The following is a 19,789-nucleotide window of genomic DNA, read 5'->3' on the forward strand; positions in this document are numbered from 1 at the left end:
AGAGAAGCGAAGTGACCCGCCCACAGTCACGCAGCCGACAAGTGGTAGAGCTGGGATTCGAACCCGTGACCTCCGACTCCAAAGCCCGGGCCCTTTCCACTGAGCCACGCCGCTTGTATCTACCCTAGCGCTTAGAACGGTGCGTGGCACGTAGCGAGCGCTTAAGGAATGCCACTTCTATCATCGCACCCGAGCGTAGAATCTCGAAGGCGGCAGGCGACGTCCCATCTCGCCGTCTCCCGGGGGCTCCCGATCCCGCCGCGTTCTCCCGGGACGGCGAAGCGCCGAGTTGCCCCGAGCGCCCGCCCGCCCGGAGCCGCCCGGCTCACGCTCCGGGACGGAGAGCCCTCGCGGGCCGGGCCCCGGTCCGCCCTCGCTCGGCGCCCGGGGAGGGAGATGCCCGAGCGGCCCCGGGGGCGGTCGGTTCCCGCCCTCGCGGCGGAGACGTCCCTTCCGCGGTGCACGTCGGCGCGTCGAAGCCCGGCGGAAGAGAGGCGGAGGTCACCCTCTCGGGGCGGGAGTTCCGGGGCGGGCGGCCGCCTTCCCGGAAGACCTTTCCTCCGTCGGCTCCGCGTTGGCCGGCCTCGCCTCCTCGCAGCCTCGGGGGGGGGGGAGCCCCGCCGGCGAGTCCGTGGCCGTCGGCGACCCCCCCCGGAGACAGAGTAGGGGAGGCACAGAGTAGGGGATCCCGGGGACGGCGGCGGAGCAAGCGAGGCCGGGGATCGGGCCTCAGAGGGCCCTCGGAGCTCCTCCCGCCTCACCCGGCCTGGTCAGGGAGGCCTCCGCCCCTACCCCGGGGACCCCGGGGAGCCGCGCCGTCTTCCGGCCGGCGCGCGCCCGACTCCCGAGCCCGAGGGGCCCGGGCGTCACGGGCGGGAGCGCCGAGCGGGGAGACCTGTTTGCCGACGGCTTCCGTCCGTTCCTTTGAGCTCCCTAACCTCCCGGGGCGGGCCGGTGGAGATCCGTCCGCTAGCTAAAATTCCGCGTCCTCGGCCCGAACTTTGTCACCGGAGGCAAGTCCGTCGCCGAACCGTACAGGTGAGTCGCGGAACAAGGTGACCGGTGTTTAGTTAGTACCGGGAAGCGGCGCGGCCTAGCGGAAAGAGCAGCGGCCCGGCGGTTAGGGGACCTGGGTTCTAATCCCCGCCCTGTCGCCCGTCTGCGCCGTGGCCCCGGGCGAGTCGCTTGGCTTCTCCGTGCCCGTCACCTCGTCCGGCGACGGCGATGGAGACCGTGGACCCTGTGTGGGACGGGGACCGTGTCCCACCTGATCACCTTGTGTCCACTCCGGCGCTCAGTACGGTGTCTGGCACGTGGCAAGCGCTTAAAGAATACGTTTATTATGATCACTAACACACACGTGTATACATATATATATATATATATATATATATTCACACACGTGCACTCAACGCTAGAAAACCGTATGCACGCTACGCTCCGGAAAGGAGGTCTTCGAACGGAGACGAGTTTACGGGCAACCATAAATACATTTAGAAGACGCCCTGCGTGCCGTGTGCTAGATAATAATAGTTTCCAAGCGGCGTGCCCCGTTAGAGGATACCACCGCCCCGTTTCTGCCACCAGAACAGCCCTCTCTCTGTCGGGTGTCGCCCCGCCGCGGAGAGGATCCGAGCCTCGCGTTGAAAAGGGTCTCACCTCTGCAAAATTCTCTCTTTAAGGCTCAAAGAGAAAAAGCGAGCGGCTCGAGAGCACCGAGAGCAAGCGTCCCAAGCCGTCGGCGCACCCGAGGCCGCCGGGGCCCAAGCCGGCCAGCTCGGCGGCGAGCAACAACAAGAGACTCGTCGGCACCAAAGGCAAAGCGGGCCCGGAGTACAAAGCCGAGGAGTACCAGCGGGCGGAGAGGACCAAGCGCCCGGAGGGCGACCGGAAGGGCCGTCTGTCGAGCGCCGGCGCCAGGGAGCCGTACAAGGGGCAGCCCGAAAAGACCTGCGCCCGGAAAAGGGATCCCGAGCGGCGAGCCAAGCCCCCGACGCCGGACGGGCCCGAGGTAGTACGCCTTCTCTCGCCCGTCTCCAAAGCGAGCGCCGCCCTCCGAGGCTTTCCCGAGGCCCCCGGGCGTCGAGTGGCCCCGTTAATGCATCCGGACGGTGTTGTGTTGTCGTGTCACCGCTGATTCCCTTTCTCTTTAAACATCAGAGAATCAGGCCCGACGCGGACCGACGTCCGAGCCGGTCCAGTCACTCCTCTAAAGAAGAGGCGAACTCGGAGGAGTTCGGGTCGGACCGCGAGTCGGCCAGCAGCGGCTCCTCCGACGAGCGGGGCAACGACACCGACAACGAGGAGGAGGGCCTGGAAGAGGACGAGGAGGAGGAGGACGACGACGACGGCGAGGAAGACGAAGAGGCGGAAGAGGACGGCGAGGAGGAGGAGGAGGAGGACGACGACGAAGGGGAGGAGGAGGAGGAGGAGGAGGAGGAGGAAGAGGAGGAGTACGAACAGGACGAGCGAGACCAGAAAGAGGGCCACGACTACGACACGCGCAGCGAGGCCAGCGATTCGGACTCGGAGTCGGTGTCCTTCACCGACGGGTCGGTCCGCTCCGGCTCGGGCTCCGACGCATCAGGTAGACCTCCCGAATCCCATCCGGTGGCAGGGTCGCTCCGGTGGGGGTCGCGGGGAGGGGGCGGGGGGCGGCTCTCGGCGGGAGGGGGCCCGCCCCCGGTCGAGGACGGCGGGGCGCCGGCGGTCCGGGCCGACGGGGCCCCGAGGCGGCCCGTCCGAGGCGGGCGGGGGGCGGGATCGGAGGGGCGGGGGCTGGACCGACGGTCGTCCCGCGGGTTCCGCGGAGGGACGCCGTAGGTGGACGTCTACGCGGCGGACGCGCCGGCCTGCGGACGAGCCTCCGTCGGAGGGCCTCCTTTCCAGCGTACCGCCCGCGGAAGCGGCGGGTCCCGGGGCGGGGGCCCGGGAGTCGAGCCCGGGGTCCGACCCCGGCTGCGCCGCTCTCCTGCCCGTGTGACCTCGGGCAAGTCGCCCGACTCCCCGCTCCCTCGGCTTCCGCGGCGGGGCGTCTCCTGCCCCCGCCTCGACCGGGAGCCCCGCTGGAGCGGCGCTCGCGGCGCCCCCCCCCCCGGCGCCGGTCCGTCCCGGGCGCCGCGGTCGTGACGGCGCCGACCGTCCCCCGCGGCTCGCCGACAGCTCTCTGGCGTTACGGGGGAGAGACTCGAGCGGCCGGGTCTCCGGCGCGCCGGAAGACGCTGTCGCGTTCGGCCGAGAATCGGTCCCGGCCCGGAAGCCGCTCGCGGCGTGGCCGCTTTGGACGCTGAGACAGTCGGTTATTTGAGGAACCGTTTCGACGATCGCCTGCCTGGGCGAACTCGGCTGACCGAGGGCTGGACTCGGACCTCCGACCTGTCGGTCCCGCGCGTAGAGGGCCTCTTGTCCCCCGCGGGATCACGTCCGTCATCTCGGAGGCCGACTGGCCCGGAGGAGGGAGTGACTCCCCGGACGGCTCGATGCGGCCCGGCGGGCGGGTCTCCGTCCAGTCAGGCCGGCTGCCCGGAGCCGCTCGACGGAACGAGTTCCCGGATCGTCCTCCGCTCCCTCGAGTCGGGGGAGCCCGGCCGGCGGGCGCGAACCCCGAAACGGAGACTCCGCTTTCCGATCTCTGGCCCCCCCCCCCCCCCCCCCAAAGCCGCACCTCGGGAACTCAACCGGACGGTCGCCGCTCGGAGCCGTGGGCCGCGGAGCCCCGCGGCGAAGGGATGGCAGATGGGGATCGAAACGCGCCAGCCGCCGCGGAGGGAAGTCAGCCCGGCGGCGTCACGCCCCAGGAGTTCGTACCGTTTCGCTCGCTCTCTCCGGGTTTCCCTTCTCCGTTCCCATCTTGCAGAGGAACCGGGGGATCCGTCGGGGAACGACCCGAGCTCGGATCACTCCGTTCCTCTCCGCGGAAGATCGCTCCGGTCGGCGGGACGGTCCGTTGGGCCGTCGCGGTGGAGCTCTTTCAGATTCCCCGTCCCGGGAGCTGATGGTCTGACCGTCTTGGAGGGGGTTGATTTTCTTTGGGTTTTCTTTTTAAGCGATTAATTAACCACCGGGAAGAGGAACTCTCGATACAGGGGGCGAGCTCAGCGACCGCAGCGGCAGATTCCTTTGGCTCGGTCGGTGGAACGGGCCGACGTAACGGCCCCGGTGAGGTCCTCGACCCGACTCCCGAGGTTCCCCCGAGACGGGGTGGTCAGCGCCCTCGGTCCCGGACGCGAGCTCCCGAGCCGCCGGAGAGGCCTCACGCCTCTGGGCTCGAGGGACGACGGGCCGCCGTGGCGACGAGAGGCGCCACGGCTCCCTCGCCGGGCTCGGCCCGTAGAGGATCCAGAGGGACTCGAGCCGGGCGGGGCGGGGAGGGGGGGGGGGCGGGACCCCTCGCCGCGCCCCTCCTTCCCATTGTTTTGCCATTTTTGTGCCGGAAGAGGGGCTGGCCGCGGCGGGCGGCGGGCGGAGGGAATCACGTTCGGGGGACGTGGGGATCGAGAAGGGCCCTAGACCCAGCGGAGCAGAAGTGATGTGAGGCAAGTCAGCGGGAAGCGGAAAGTAACCGTCGGACGGTCCGCGGCGCAGCCGCGTCCGTAGCCCGGGCCCCGCCCTGGATCGCTTTCCGGGCGAACGAGATTTCGGTTCGCCCTCGGAGTCGTCGGAGGTGGCTAGCGGAGCCGAAGGCGAGGGGCCGAGAGGAACGGAGAATCGGAGGGGCGAGCGGGATCGGCTCGAGGCGGCTGTATCAGCCGGGTGACGGCCGAGCGGGCGGCGGTTAGCACGGCGAGGTGGAGGGGGGAGGCCGGCTTCTAATCGGACGGCGGGGTTTATCGAGGGCGTACCGTGGGCGGAGCGCCGTACCGACCACTTCGGAGAGCGGAGCCGGTAGGCCCGCTTCCCGTCGGCAGCTTGCGGTCCAGCTCCAGTCCCTCGCCGGTCACGGCAGCCCACGGAAACGGAAAACTCCACTCTCGGCCCTGTTTTCGGTGCCGTCCGCGAGCTCGTCGCGGGCGGGGAACGCGTCGTCTGTATCGTACCCTCCCAAGCGGTCGGTACCGTGCTCTGCGCGCCGTAAGCGCTCGGTAAATGCGATTGAATGAATGAGTCTTAGCGCCTCGGAAGGCGGTGCCGGACGCTCGGCGGGCAGTACCCCAGTTGCACGTTTGGTTACTGGGTGGGAAGACTGCCTTAAAAAGGAGTTCTGGTAACCCTTTGGGTGAATCAGCTTGCCCCGATTTCCCACGGGGAACAGCGAGGATACCCTCACGCGATTGTGATTTTTTTGGAGGGGCGGGGCGGGGAGTGGGAGGTTTCCGTTTTGTTTCTACCGCCAACTGTAATTACGCGAAACGGCAGCGCTGCTTGGGTGAGAGGTGGAGGAGGGAGGTGTCGGGATCCGGGGAAGGGGTTCGAACCCCGCCTTCCGACTGAGGGCTGGCGACGGCTACGTCCGACACAGAGTGTCTTCCCTTTCCCCTGAGAGTCCGTGTCCTCGGCGGCGTCTCTGCCAGGAGGAACGGCATTTTAGTTTCTGTTTCTTTTGGCTTTTTTTTTTTTTTTTTTAGATGAGAAAAAGAAGGAGAGGAAGAGAGCTAGAGGCATTTCTCCGATTGTTTTCGATAGAAGCGGAAGCTCTGCGTCCGAATCCTATGCAGGTATCCGTCCCTCTCTTCCTCGCCCCGATTAGGCCGGGTTGCACGACTCTGTGATCAGGGTGGGAGCTGGGGGGGTGAGACTACAGCGGGCTCTCGGAACCCACCCCGTGTTGCGGAGGCTGCGGTCGAGCCCGGGGTGGCAACTGTCGATCAGTATCGATTTTCGGCATGTTCGGTGTGACGATTCTGAGAGAGTCTAAGCTTTTTCTTCCGTTATTTTGATGCCGTTCCGTTATTGCTTAAGTGGAATTTTCACCTTTTTTTTTTTTTTTTCCTTTTGGAAGATGATGATTCAGTGACTAGTTTTCTGAGTGGGGAAACCGTACGAATGTAAACGTGAAAAAAACCAAAACCACCCAAAACGATAGAAAACAAAAAAACAAAAACCAACCAAAATCCATACCGACCTAAAAAAGCAAAACAGTCACGCACATTGAGCAGTAGTTTTGGGGGGCGGGGGCCTGCGGGTGTGCGCCAGGGAGGGAAATTTGTCATGGGTGCGAATAATACGTGACGAGGCTGTAGAAACTGTATCTTATTTCCTAAGGCTCAATCTGAACAAATGTACTTTGGCTAAATGCAGGTTCAGAAAAGAAGCATGAGAAATTATCATCTTCCGTTCGTGCTGTCCGAAAAGGTATCATTTCAATTTGACAACTCTTTAATGCATGCCGCAGCGTAAATGGCCGTGTTGCCCGGTAGGCCCCCGGCCGCGGAGGTCCGGAACCCGGTCATGTTCCAACGTAGCGACGGAAACGCTTTGGGCCTGAAATCCGGAATCGCGGCCCAGCGTCGCGGGGTTCTCGGTGGGCGTCGGGTTGCCGGGGTGCGTTTGCGTGAAGTCTCTTACGGAGGTGGAGCGCTCCGCCCGTGGTACCTGAGTGCTCACAGCGTGCCGAGCACTCCGAGCTCCTTGTGGGCGGGGGACGGGTCTGCCAGTTCTGTTGTTCTCTACTCTCCCGTGCGCAGTAAGCGTGCGATCAGTGCCACTGATCGATCGTACCAGGTGGTTGGGAAGCGGCGTGGCTCGGCGGAAAGAGCCCGGGCTTCGGAGTCCGAGGTCATGAGTTCGACTCCCGGCTCTGCCGCTTGTCAGCTGTGGGACCGTGGGCGAGTCGCCTCACTTCTCGGTGCCTCGGTTCCCTCATCTGGAAAACGGGGGTTGCCCGTGAGCCTCACGTGGGACGACCCGATTCCCCTCTATCTCCCCCAGCGCTTAGAACGGTGCTCTGCGCATAGTAAGCGCTTAACAGATACCGACGTCGTCATTATTACAATACAGAAGAGTTGGTAGGCACGCTCCCTGCTCTCAAGGAGCTTCCATTCCAGAGGAGGAGCTTTCAGTCCGGCTGTATTCATCTGTCTACGCGTAGACAGATGTACATGCAGAGCTATACGTGAACCTGTGCGTATTTCTCTGAGTACATATATATATATATATATATATATATATTTAGAGAGAGAGTGTGTGTTTTATGGGGAAGCGTTGTGACCTAGTAGAAAGCACGGTCCTGGGTTTTCGCCCCTGCTCCGCCACTTAGGTGTTGAGTGACATTGGACTTTCCTGGGCCTCAGTTCCCTCCTCTGTAAAACGGGGGTTAAGGCTCTGAGCCCCAAGTGGGCCGTGGATTGTGTCCAACCTGATCGGCATGGGTTTAGCTCGGCGCTTAGCTCAGTGCCTGGCACGTAGCAAGTGCTTCGTTAAATGCCGTAAAAAAAAAAAAAAGCAGAAGCATTGAAACAAGTTATTCTGACGCCTGTGAGCTATTGAAGGGAGACCGGATATTTCTATATTGGAACATCACTGGGTTGCATCGGCTTTTGTATGAAATTGCTCTTGATTTGTCTTCAGCTTGGCATTGTGCTTTTTTTTCTTTCTGTTGCCTAGAATCGAGATTTGAGTGGGTGATTGAACTGTTTTTTAAAAAATGTGTGTATGTACGTATATATGTTTTACCTGGGGACAGGAGGGCGAGGATCTCAGTGGGCTGGTGATTTAACTTTAATCCATTTGGGATTTCTTTTTTCAGATCAAACCAGTAAACTTAAATATGTCCTCCAGGATGCAAGATTTTTCCTCATAAAGAGTAACAACCATGAAAATGTGTCTCTTGCCAAAGCCAAGGTAGGAGAACAGTTTGGTTAAAATGAATCTTTAATCTCGAGAACGTAGGTGAGGTTCGACTTCGGGCCCTAGGTTTAGGAGACCACGTAATGGGAACTGGGAATAAACATCTTAAATTATCACTGAAGATTGAAAATAGGGTATCATCCAGGATGCTAATCAATACTCCGTCTATAAGGTGTTTTTTTCCGAGAAAATCTACAGCTTTAATCGTGTATGATTTTAAAATTACAGTAGCCTACGTTTTTTTTTGTTTTTTTTTCTTTAAGGAGCACAAGGTCTCACTTCAACGAATCTGTGTAAGATATTACACTGTAGAGAGTTGGGAACTTTATGAAAAACATCTGGATTCACTCCAAAGACAAATAGTAGTCTGTGGAAGCAGATCATTTTTCATGCTAAGAGTGGGCCCATTAAGTATGGCTAATGTATATTTTAGGAAGGCTCGAACAACTGAAGATTCCTGCAGAGAAGCCGTATTTTGGAAGCGTAATGTAGAAAGGGTGACGGAAGAAGAGACGAGGTCTAAAGGCCCCCTTTCAGGCCCATCCTGATAGGCAGTCGGGTTTTCAGGAACTAGACCGTATTCGCGCCCGGATCCCTCCGTGCCGCTTGGCCTGTTCGAAAAGAATCAGCGTCCATCGATTAATGAATCGGAATTTATGGAACGCTTGGTACGGAGCGCTGTACCGAACACTCGGGAGAATACGACATGAGAGTTGGCGGGCAACGGTCCCTACCCGTACGAGCTAACCGTCCCGAGGGAGAAAACGGGCGTTGATAAAAAGAGATAATTCGTTCTAGTTATAGTCTTCCGTTGATTCCAAGCCGTTGGGAGCATCAAGGGAGCACGGCGTTGGATCGTCGGGTCTCCGCGCCGTGCCTTTTCCCGACGGTCCGAGTTCTTCGCGTTAGGGGCTGGCGTCGGTAGTCGGAGGGAGGGGAAAAAGGCTTCTGCTGCCGAGGGTAAGAGGAGGCGCCTCCCGTTTCCGTTGGCGGTGGGCGGGGGGGACTCCCATCACTCCCGCCCGTGACGGCCAAGCCGCTTCCTGAATCGCGGGGCCGTCTGTCAAATTGAGGTGGAGGGTGCGACGGGCCCGAGAAGGCCTTTCGGCGGCCGCCCGTGAACCGAGGAGTGGTGTCCCGGGACGAGGCCCCGGCTGGCATCTCCCAGCTCCGATCGGCCGGGACCCACTGGAGGCAGCGGGGGGAGAATCCACCCCGGGCGTACGGCAGAGACGGCCCGCGGGCCCTCCTGAAGCATTTCCGAGCTCCGGAGGGAGGACGGCTGTTACGGCAGTCAAAATGGAAGCGCCGGGAGGCCCGGGGCGGGTGGGAGGTGCCGCCGTCGCAAGCCGTAGTTGTCTTTGAGGCCGCTAGAACTAGTTTTCTCGTGATGCCTGCTCGGCTCTTCGTCCCGCTTCCCGCTTCGGGTGAGCGTTCCTCTGCGGGGAGAGGGAGGTGGCCAGAACAAGCGTGGGAGGGGGAAGACGTGAGTGGGGCCAGAGGCGTGAAACCGTCCCGCCCAGACCTCCAGACCGCCTGTGGCAGAACAGGTGGCCAAGTCGTGCCGAAGTCAGGAATCGAGGTTGCCCTCAGACCCTGGAACGCCATTCCTGTTGTTTCCTTCGCCCTCGCTGTTCTCTGCACACACGCACTCTTCTTACTTGAGGTCTTTCCTGGGATGCCCCGGAATAATGGAATTCCCAGGAAACAGACATTCCTCTGTCCATCTTTTGGGAATTCAAAGAAACCGAAGGCAGAAACCGCTTTCAAAAGATTCCAACAATGTATTCAGAAGTCAGTGCTACTTAAAGAGGAGTGTTTTGGGAGATAGTGGATGAGAAGAGCACCGAAGGTGGGAGGACTGGAGATCTTTTTCACCCGGCAGGCGAATCCGTGTATCGTTTACGGTTCTGAGCGTCAGCCACGTTGCGTCTTATCCCCTGAGACCTGTCACTTGTCTTCTGGAAGATTATTGCCCTTTTTGTGTCTTGAGGTGAGAGTAATCCAAATCGGGCTTTGCTGCATTTGATCGCTTCTCAAAAGCAGATCGCAGAAGACGGGAGGCTGCGCCGAAAGCGAATCGGGCCAAACCGCCGATCAGCTAATGCGGCGAATTGTACGGCCCCTTAAAGCCGTCGGTGAAACCCGACGTCATGTCCTGGTTTAGCCGAGGCAGTCCTGGATATGAGTGCTTGCTGTGTGGAAAGGGCGATGCTGAGCGTTCGGAAGAGTGCGGTAAAGCAATAGACAGACGCACCGAGCTGCCACTCTGTACAGTGTACAGTGTTAATGTGCAAGGGTATACCCGACTGGGCCGCGTCTAACGTGAAAATAATTCAGCTTCAACTGTAATAGTCTCTCCGTGTTTTCCTGAACTTCGAAGCTATCTTTGCGTCGCAGTCTGGTCGCTCCCCCTGAGGCGTCCATCTCTCTCTGCTTTCAGAAGGCTAGTTCTGAATCCAGACCCCAGTTGAACGACCCTCGGCGTCTCTGCAAAATCCGTAGCCCTGCTCTCGTCCCTTACGGGCCGTGAATTAAAAGACGGGGAATGAATAACGCTTGGCCGTCCTTTCCGTTATTTTGAAAGGGTGTGTGGTCCACGCTGCCGGTAAACGAGAAGAAGTTGAATGCGGCATTCCGATCGGCAAGGAGTGTTATATTAATATTTTCCGTGAGAGAGAGTGGAAAATTTCAAGGTAAGGGAATGACTCCCGGCAGGTGGGAACTACCCGTCCTCTGGGAGCCGAGACCGCGTCACGAGGGTATTTTCGATTTTTCTTAGGATTTGCAAGACTGTCATCAGAATCGCACCACGGAGGGTCTCCTATACACTGGGTTCTGCCTGCCGGAATGAATGCCAAAATGCTCGGAGGTGTCTTTAAAATCGACTGGATCTGCAGGTGAATCAGATCCCCGCTCGCCCTGAAAATGCAAATACGCCTTTACGTTCACCATCCGGACTCTGGGCCCGGTGCCCGGAATCAGGAAGTGAGCTGCCGGTTCTTTGGGTCGGCATTAGGAACAGTCTTGGAGGAGAGAGGTCAACCCAGGTGGAAAGGAACAAAAGTTTAACTCCCCTCTTGAAGTTAAAGCTCCTTCTCCCCGGTTAGCTTGCCCGGCGGTTGCCCAGAGACGTGACGGTCTTGCCCTCTCGGAGCCCTCCGTCCACAGGGGAGTTTTGGTGAGGCCTCGTGTGAGTTACCTGCCGCTCGTCGATCTGTGGACCCAAATCCGTGAAGCTAACTTTGAGTTGGAAATACACCTCTGAGAACAAGCAGCGGGAACCAGAAAACGGATATCCCCCCCCCCCCATGCCCCACGGGGCTGATCACAAAACCCAGACTTTCGAAGAGAAACAGATAAAGTTTTGAATCTCCCCTGTCCCCCGTATTCCCATCTGGGTGGGAAAACATACATACAGTCGGGAGTATTTGTGGAGCACCTTCTGGTACAGAGCACTGCACTAAGCATTTAGGGGAGTACAGTGGAAGAAGACACGATAGGCCAAGTACCGTTAACTGGCAATTGGGATATTTACACTCTGGATCTGTGGGGCGTCATTTTGGAAGAGGTTTTTGGGGAGGAAAAGAATGAATGTAGTGAAGTTAAATGCCCCCCCCCCCCCCCCCCCCCGCCATCAACTTGGTGCCTAGTGCAGTGAGGGAGCGTGATCGAGGTCTGGGGTCCCCGGACTCCTTGCCAAACAGGACACGTGTGAGAGCCTGTCATCCCCAGCTCAGACTTGCAGCCGTTTCCCTGTACCCCATTTTAGAGGTCCGATTCTTATGCCAGAAGAAATATTGGAAGTCTGAATTGGTTTCTGTGGGGGTTTTTTTAAGTTAGGGGAGGGAAAAGCACTGCTTCCTCCTGTGAGGATGTGGCCCCTCCGTCTCGAGCAGGATGCTGGACCCGCTCACTGTACGGGGCGATTTTTCATCTAAAGGAGAAAACAGAACTAGCACGAATTAGCCGGCGAGCGTAAGCACAGGCCCCAGAGTACCTTATTTGCAGTTTCCTATTGCCCGAGAGATGCCGGCTCCCCTCCGCCCCCGGTTCAGTTGCCCTTCCAGTGAACACCCTGGACTAGCAGAGGAGGCAAGAATCAAGTCAGTTTCCCCCTCGGTGGCTTTCTCCGATTAAAGATTCGGTAAGGAAGGAAATTGAAACTGTCGGGTTCGTTGGAGGGTAGGGAATTATTTGCAGTAGAGGGGATTGTTTCCTTCCCTCATTCACTCGCCTGTGGAACATCAGACAGTGGCTGTGTTTTCTCAGTATGAGGCTTCCTACAGAACTGTGGCAACGCTGCGGTTTTTAATCAGAAGAATGTGGAAAGATACGTATCCGCTGGCAAATTAGTGGGTTTTGGGGGGGGCGTTGCTTGTGAGCACAATTTGTCCCGTCGTCCCCAAAAGTTGGTAAGGTCCTTATGTGTAAGGGACCGTGTCTTCTTTTAGAATTTCCCCCAAGCGTTGTGCACACGGCAGGTGCTGATACTCTCGTTATTACAACATTTAGTAGTGATTTTTGAAGACTTGCAGGCCGTGGCCCTTCTTTATACCGGTTTTGTATGTCAAGGATAGGTAAAAATCAGGCGGCCTTACGCAAGTGAGGAGGTACATCAGGACGCTTAGCGTTAAAGCTTGTAATAATAATAATGATGATGATGGTATTTGTCAGACGCTAACTATGTACCAAGCACCGTTCTAAGCGCTGGGGGGATACAAGGTAATCGGGTTGTGCCACGTGGGGCTCACAGTCTTCATCCCCATTTTACAGATGAGGTAACCGAGGCCCAGAGAAGTTGGTTCCTAACTGTAGAATAAGCACCCCGATTTATTATTTCAAGGCGTGCGCGTTTTTTTTTTCCCCCACCCTTTCGAGAGCAAATTCAGCTAGCTTTTTTTTAAAAATTTAAGGTTCTTCCCAACCCCTCTTATTTTACCCCGAAGAAGGAGAGAGAGAGATCTTGGTCTTAAAACTCTTTCAGGCTGGACCTACTGAAAGCCTTTACGTTTTAAAACACCGTTTCCTTGTCCGGTGTTGAAAAGCAATTTGAAGAAGAAAAACGGGTTATGGCTCGCAGAGCGATCGGTAAGAATTAAAGACCGCGTACGAATGCGAGGATGCCTCCAGTTGTGGAACGTTACAGAAAATCTGAACATTGCAATCACCTCTTGTGTTTTCGAACTGAAATAATGAAGGGTTTTTGGTTTCTCTTGCACTGGATTTTTCTCCTTTATCATCAGTGGGATTTTTTGAGTGCTTACTTTTTTCTTCCCTGTCCTGAGCGGTGGGTCCTTACTGCTAGAACTCTTTACATCTGGGTAGCCCCACGTGCGACAACCTGCCTGCCTCGTGTCTGTCCCAGCGCTGAGAACGGTGCTCGGCTCATAGAACGCGCTTAAGAAATATCATTATTGTTGTGACCGTTGTTATCGCTACCGTTAGTCCTAGGTCTTCCGCTGGTGCCGTGTGCGAAATAATAAAAATGATACTTTCGTATTTAGGCGTGAGTTGCCCTTCACTAAATCCGCTCACCTCACCAATCCCTGGAATGAACACAAACCAGTGAAGATCGGGCGCGACGGACAGGTTTGTCAGTTTTAATTTCCTGAGGGTCGTGGGGGGAAGAAAGCGGAAATGGTCACCGTTCAACTTGACGCCTTAAAAATCCATTCCCGTTGGCCTCGTTGCCATTGTTTTAAAGGGAAGAGCAGCTGTAAGAGTCTGAACCGAGAGTGAAATAAAGAATGAGCTCTTAGAATAAAGAACCTAATGGGACATTTTCTGGATTAGACTCTTGAACGTCATCGTGGCTACTGGCCAAAATGTGTATATTGCCCGTGAGTTCTGGGAAGGATATTTTTAGAAGGAGAAACCCGGCCGAAAGAATCGAGTTGTTCCGTTCGTTTTGAAGATTGCGAGTTCCAGTGGCTCGGCCATCCTGAGTTCATGTTTGTCATTTGAATTACCCGACGTGCCCAAATGAATTCAAAAAGGGTAAGACAAAGAGGCGGCTAACGTGTACGATTTTTCCTTATCCGAAAGGGCGAAACCCGAGCCTCTTGTCTCCACTTGATCTAGGAGATCTAATTACGGTACGTAAAAGTTGCCAAAGCTTAGTACAGAGAGATCGACGTATAAATGCCGAGCGAGCGCACCGGAAGTCCTCGGGGCCCCGCCGCTCGCCGGCTAGACCATTTTCGCATGACGGTAGATGAATCCGCCGTGTCACGGCGGAAGCCTTTATCGTTCCTGCTGCTGGTAGGCGGCGGGGCCCCGGCCTTGGCGTTCTGTCTCTCGGCTCTCGGCCCCGTTGGCTCCGGTTTCGACGACCGGAAAGGGCTCCCGGCCCCGGACGGCGCGGTGAGCCGAGCAAGACGCCGGGGGGCCAGCCCCTCGACGCGGCGGCCGCAGAAGGCCGGCCCGCGCCCGGCGCGACGGTAGCCCGTCGGCCACGAAGGGCGACTCTCAACCGAGCCGGCCGGCCCCCGGAGGCCCGTCTCCATCCTCCCCGGGGGGAGAGATCCGTCAGCGGCGCGGCCCCGTCCTTTCCCCGCGTGTAAAACCGTGACTTTCCCGTTCCAGGAAATCGAACTCGAATGTGGGACCCAGCTCTGCCTTCTATTCCCCCCCGATGAAAGTATTGACTTGTATCAGGTCATTCATAAAATGCGTCACAAGAGAAGACTGCATTCTCAGCCCCGCTCAAGAGGACGTCCGTCCCGCCGAGACCCAGTCCGGGATGTGGGAAGGTTAGAAACGTTCTTTGGACTGATAATAGGCGCTCGTGTCAGAATAACGTGATGGAGGAATAAGATTCGCCAAAATTTTGCCCTGCGGTCAAGAAGAGAGAGAGAGAGAGAGAGAGAGAGAGAGAGAGAGAGAGAGAGAGAGAGAAAAAAAAAAAACCAAATCCTCAAATCAAGCCGCATGGACTGGTTTGTGGCTTCCTTGAGGATTTCCCAAGGTCACTCCCAGTCTCGGGCATTTTTTTCAAGAGGAAAATGGGGATCTTGCCTTATGCAGAAAATAAAGGCCGAGGAGTCGATGAGGAGTGTCCGCTTAGACTAGCTTCCAGACCGAGCGGTGTGTAAATGTGCCGGGAGGTAGGCTCGTTGAAATCGTATCTCAGGCTAGGTGGAGGAAGAGGAAGTGTCTAAATGCCGAAAATGTGTTAACGTTTTGTCCCGAGCCTTTTCTTCTAGGTGTGTCTCTGGATAAGCCTTATCAGATATGGGACTCTTATAAAGGAGCGCTAATCCTTTTTTCCGAAGATGACACCTCATTTTGAGGATCGATATTTTAAATTTATTTTGCTTTTCAAGAGGATCCTTATTGGGACTGTTTGCCATTAAATCAGCGGGGGACGCGTTCGCCCCGTGGCCAGATATTGTCTAACGTGTAACCGCTGAACGCACACATCGGGCTGAGCTCCTGAAAGCAGTAGGTTCTTGTGCAGAGGGGAGCGAGTGGCCCTGGGAGACCCGGCAACAACCCTAAAGAATGGCTGTTGCTGTGTCTGTGTCTCCGAGCTTTCCGGCTGCACCTGTGGACTGGTTTTTTTTTTAAAAAAAAAAAAAAAAAAAAAAAAAGTGCTTTTAGAGGATCGCCACGGTCACTGACCACTGCTCTATGAACTAAAGCGCGTTTCCCAGGAAAAGGGGGGATGACCGGTTACAGAATTGGACTGATATAAGCCCTTCTGCCAAAAACACCTCTCCCCCCGGCCCCACTCCTCCACTCATTCGGCTAAACCTAACGTTTCCCGCTAAAGACTGTCGGATGTGGGGTTTGAGGGGCCGAGACCCGTGGTTCGGTCTCCTTTGGGTGGCGACGTCCGGTGGTAGGTTCCGAGGTCCGGCGGGAGCCCCTCCCCCGTGTCTTTGAGCTTATCCGGGCCGCTCCGTGGAGCGGGTAGGAGGGAAACCCGGCTGCCTGCCCCGCCCCTCCCTCCCCTTACCTTTGGCCCAGAAGGACTGAGCACCGAGATGTCTTTGGAAGTTTTAAGCTGAGAGGTTTCCAGTGCAATAAAAGTATGTACCCGTGAAGTTTTTTTGACCTCAGTTTTGCAATGGACTGCAAACTATACCTCTAACTCCACCACACCTCCTCCAGCCCGCCGGGGCCTCCGAGCCGTTCACGGCGGAGGCTCTCAGCCTAAAAGTCAGTAGTTGGACTGCTATGTGAACTGTGTCACTCTCATGTTTTATACCGGTCGTAAATGCCCTCCCCAAACTACAAGAAAGCGGTATGTTTATCCTTTGCGCCAGCTTTTCCTCTTCTTCACCTCCTCTGCCGTGGATGCGACTGCTTCGGTCGGTCGGCGGGAAGCCGGGGCCGGGGGGCGGGAGGCGGCCGGAGGGAGGGCCGGCGAGAGGCGGGCGAGGCGCGGGTCCTCTCGAAGAAAACCGGACCCGGGTTCCCGTTTGAGGTCGGGATCGGGGGCGCGGGACGGGGAGCTAGTCCGGATGAAAGGAAGCACCCCGGTGGACGGTGGAGCGTCGCTGAGCGTGCTAGAGCTTCTGTGGCTCGAATAGTACGAGTTTGGAATATTGTTAACTGCTTTGGTTACCCGGACGCGGGCGCGGGAATATCGGACTGTATCTCGGATGCCGAGTGTGAGGTTGCTTTTTTTTTTTTTATGTCTCTCCCCCCCCCCACCCCCCACCCCCCACTGAGTTCTCATTAACAGTCCCCGCCGGCCCGATGCGGCGCATCTTCTCCCGGCGGGCCGTATCCACGGACTCGATGCCCCGTTAGGAAGAGTGGTTAACGTAGGAGCTAGAGTGGAAGTGTGTTCAGTCCGGAAGTCCGGACGTCCCGCAGCAGCGTAAGGTGGTGCCTGCGGCCTCGTCGGAGGCCCTGCCGCGTCTCGAGCCCATCAGTCAGTCGCTAGCGTGGGCCGGGGTTTGTCGCGAGGCGCCCCCGCCCGCGAGCGGGTCTGCCTCCCGAGCCGGCGCCCGTCCGTCCCCGCCGCTCGGAGAGGGCGACGACGCGTTTCCCGGAACGTCCGTTCCGTTCCGTTAAGGGAGGCTTTTTAGCGCGAGTCCGAGGTGACGGAATCTCACATCGGGGACCCCGGTTGAGCCAGTGAGGCCGTGGGCTCCGTTGCCGGGCAACGGAGCGATCGCGTCCACCCCGTCCCGGCGTCGGCGGGCCCGGAGGGTGAAGCGGAGAGTTCTGATCCGGACAGACGAAGCCATCCGGGCGGGGGGAAGCAAGCCAGGATGCGGCGGCATGAGAGTTGGGGGCGAAAAGGCGACTGCGGGCCGCAGGGTCGGGGGCCGCCCTTTTTCGGGAACTAAAATGGGTCGAGGCGCGCCCTGGGCCGGCCGCCCTTTCCGGCGCGGGAAGGGAGCGGAGCGGTGGGCCACTCGCCCCGGCCGGTTCCGGCGGTCAGATCGGAGGGCGGGTTGGCTGGCGGTGGTAGCCGAGGAGCTCGGAGAAGCTGACGAGAGTCCGAGAGTTTAGTCGGCTTGGCTTGGGGCCGCCGGGAGCAGGAGAGGCGATCCCTAGCGGGGGGCGGGGGGGGGGGGGGGGGGGGGATGCCGGATGTCGCGCTTCTTCTCATTCAGATGTTCTGCTGTGCCATTTTCCCTGCGGTTTTCTTCTTAATGTCTAATGTGTCTAATTTGTGTAGGCGTCGACCAGAAGATTATGATATTCATAACAGCAGAAAGAAACCGAGGATTGACTATCCCCCTGAGTTTCACCAAAGACCAGGTTAATATCTCGCGATCACGCAGATGCGATGCTTTTTTCTTTTTCTTTTCTTAATATCGTTTACGAGACTAGCTCTTCTAAGAGTGGGAGTCTTAGTCGGTGGCATCTATCCGGCGCTTACTAGGTGCGGAGCACCGTACCGAGCACTTGAGCAAGCACGCTGCAGCAGGGCGGCTACTCGTTCCTTGCCCGCGAGGAGTTTAGGGGCTAGAGGGGATGGTCTTGCGTCATGAGGAACGAAACCCAACGTTAAGAGAGCTGATGGAGCCACCCCGTTTACTTGTTTTAGGCCACGTTTTCGAACCGGGGGTATTCTGGAGCGGGGAGCGAGGTGGGACTCGCTGCAAATTTTGGAAGATCGGGTAGTCTCCCAGGTTTAGCGGAGGCTCTGACGTCTGGTAGGGGGCTCTGAAGATCTCCAGATTTGAATCAGCGTAGTCAGCTGTAGGACACGGAATCTTGGGGACGGATTTTGGAGAGCCGGTCGGGGCAACGAGAGATCCAGAGGGACGCATCCCGGGGCCGGTGTAACGAGACGTGTACTCGACCGTAACGGTCCTCTTCGCCTTTGGTCGGCTCTGAGTCGGCTCGGCTTAGGGTACAGCCGCAGAGCCGCAGCTTTTCTCCTGGAACGTTCGATCCCGTACTCCGCGTAGACTTTTCTGTTCCTCCCTTCGTATCTGTTCGGCACTTAGCGTGTGCGGAGCGCCGTACCGAGGGCTTGAGAGAGTACGGGACGACGATAGGCGCGTTCCCGCCCGGAGCGAGCGCACGCTATCGGTGCTTCTGTTTTCTAAAACCCCAAGCTCCCGTACGAGAGAGAGGTCGGTGGTTTCTCTCACCCCGTTGTGAATCCTCACCCAAGAGCTCCTTCGGAACCAGCGTTTCCGTAGGCTGCCCCTCGCCCGGAGAGGTTATGCGTACCGGTCTTATTTACCGCCTAGGATCGGGGCAGCTCAGAGAACCCGTCGAAGCTAGACTAGACACCGAGCGAGTAGTGGGGATTTCACCGCAAGGAGTGAGACGGCAGAGGATTAGTAAGAGGAATCTTGCTATGCCAGCCTTTTCTAAACTTGATTTACCGAAATACTTGATATTTGAACAGGGTATATAAAGGATCCACGGTATCAAGAAGTCGATAGGTAAGTTGGGTTCGTTTCGATTCCCTTTGCGCTTCATTCTGGGAACTGGCTTACGCATTACCTGAATTTAGTTTCACCAATCTTATTCCCAACAGACGATTTTCAGGAGTCCGCCGGGATGTGTTTTTAAACGGGGTAAGTGTTGTGCATTTCTCACGGGGGATCCGCACCGAGTTTCTGATGCCGCGGCGGGCGCTCTACCGGATATTGACTCCGCTCTTCCGTTTCAGTCCTACAATGATTACGTGCGAGAATTTCACAACATGGGACCGCCGCCGCCATGGCAGGGAATGGTTGGTATTGTCTGTGCCCTTGCTCCCCTCGGGAGTATTTCGCCCAAACTGCTCCGCCGATTGCGTTTCGGGTTTCCGCCCGCTTTCCCGGATGCCGTCGGCTCCCGGACCGTATCCGCCTTCCGGGCCGCGTGGGCTTTTGGTAATCAGTTCCTCTAAGGGATTCGTCTCCTCCACCTCTGGCCGGTTCCGGGCCAAGGACGGGTACGGTCCTGACCGGAACGAGCGAGTCCAGCGGGCAGGAGACCGTACGTCATTCGTGCTAAAGCTCAATTTGAAAGGAGGCTAGGCCGGGGAGGCCGATGCTGTCGTTATCATCGGTGGTATTTATTATCATTATTATCATTATGTGCCAAGCACTGTTGTATAAGCACTGGGGTAGATAGAGGTGGTCGTCAGGTTGTCCCACGCGGGCCTTAATAGCCATTTTACAGATGAGGTAACGGGGGCTCGGAGAAGTTACGTGGCTCGCCCGGGGTCACGCAGCGGACGGGTGGCGCAGGCGGGATTAGAACCCGTGGCCTCTGACTCCCGAGCCCGGGCCCTTGCCGCTAAGCCACGCCGCTTATTGAGCACTTCGGATGTGCAGAGCGCTGTTCCAGGCACTTGGGAAAATAGAGCACATCGGAACCGGCAGACACGTTCCCGGCCCTCAACGAGCCGACCGCCTTACAGGGGGAGGCGTCGAAGCAGCGTGGCCTGGGAGCTGGAAGGACCTGGGTTCTGATCCCGGCTCCTCCGCTCATCTTTTGCGTGGCCTCGGGCGAGTCGTTCAGCTTCTCTGCCTCGGTTACGGCACCCGTGAAGCCCCGTGAACCCCACGTGAGACGTGGACAGTGTCCA

General features: G+C 57.8%; 1 protein-coding gene across 4 annotated transcripts in view; it reads left to right on the plus strand.

The window, feature by feature from the left end:
• Positions 1-19,789, plus strand: part of YTHDC1 (YTH domain containing 1) — a 36,288-nt gene that overhangs the window by 12,711 nt on the left and 3,788 nt on the right. Inside the window, exons 3-15 of one of the 4 annotated variants that reach the window (XM_029073221.2) lie at positions 1,683-2,011; positions 2,161-2,587; positions 5,565-5,654; positions 6,238-6,291; positions 7,685-7,779; positions 10,373-10,481; positions 10,568-10,685; positions 13,293-13,377; positions 14,374-14,540; positions 17,429-17,511; positions 18,617-18,653; positions 18,725-18,788; positions 18,884-18,946. In XM_029073221.2, coding sequence (XP_028929054.1) covers positions 1,683-2,011; positions 2,161-2,587; positions 5,565-5,654; positions 6,238-6,291; positions 7,685-7,779; positions 10,373-10,481; positions 10,568-10,685; positions 13,293-13,377; positions 14,374-14,540; positions 17,429-17,511; positions 18,617-18,653; positions 18,725-18,788; positions 18,884-18,946 — 1,721 coding nt within the window. The remainder of the gene's footprint in view (positions 1-1,682; positions 2,012-2,160; positions 2,588-5,564; positions 5,655-6,237; positions 6,292-7,684; positions 7,780-10,372; positions 10,482-10,567; positions 10,686-13,292; positions 13,378-14,373; positions 14,541-17,428; positions 17,512-18,616; positions 18,654-18,724; positions 18,789-18,883; positions 18,947-19,789) is intronic. The other 3 variants (XM_029073222.2, XM_039913221.1, XM_029073224.2) reach the window with 3 other exon arrangements.

This window comes from Ornithorhynchus anatinus, chromosome 10 (assembly GCF_004115215.2).
Source record: "Ornithorhynchus anatinus isolate Pmale09 chromosome 10, mOrnAna1.pri.v4, whole genome shotgun sequence".
Classification (NCBI taxonomy): domain Eukaryota; kingdom Metazoa; phylum Chordata; class Mammalia; order Monotremata; family Ornithorhynchidae; genus Ornithorhynchus; species Ornithorhynchus anatinus.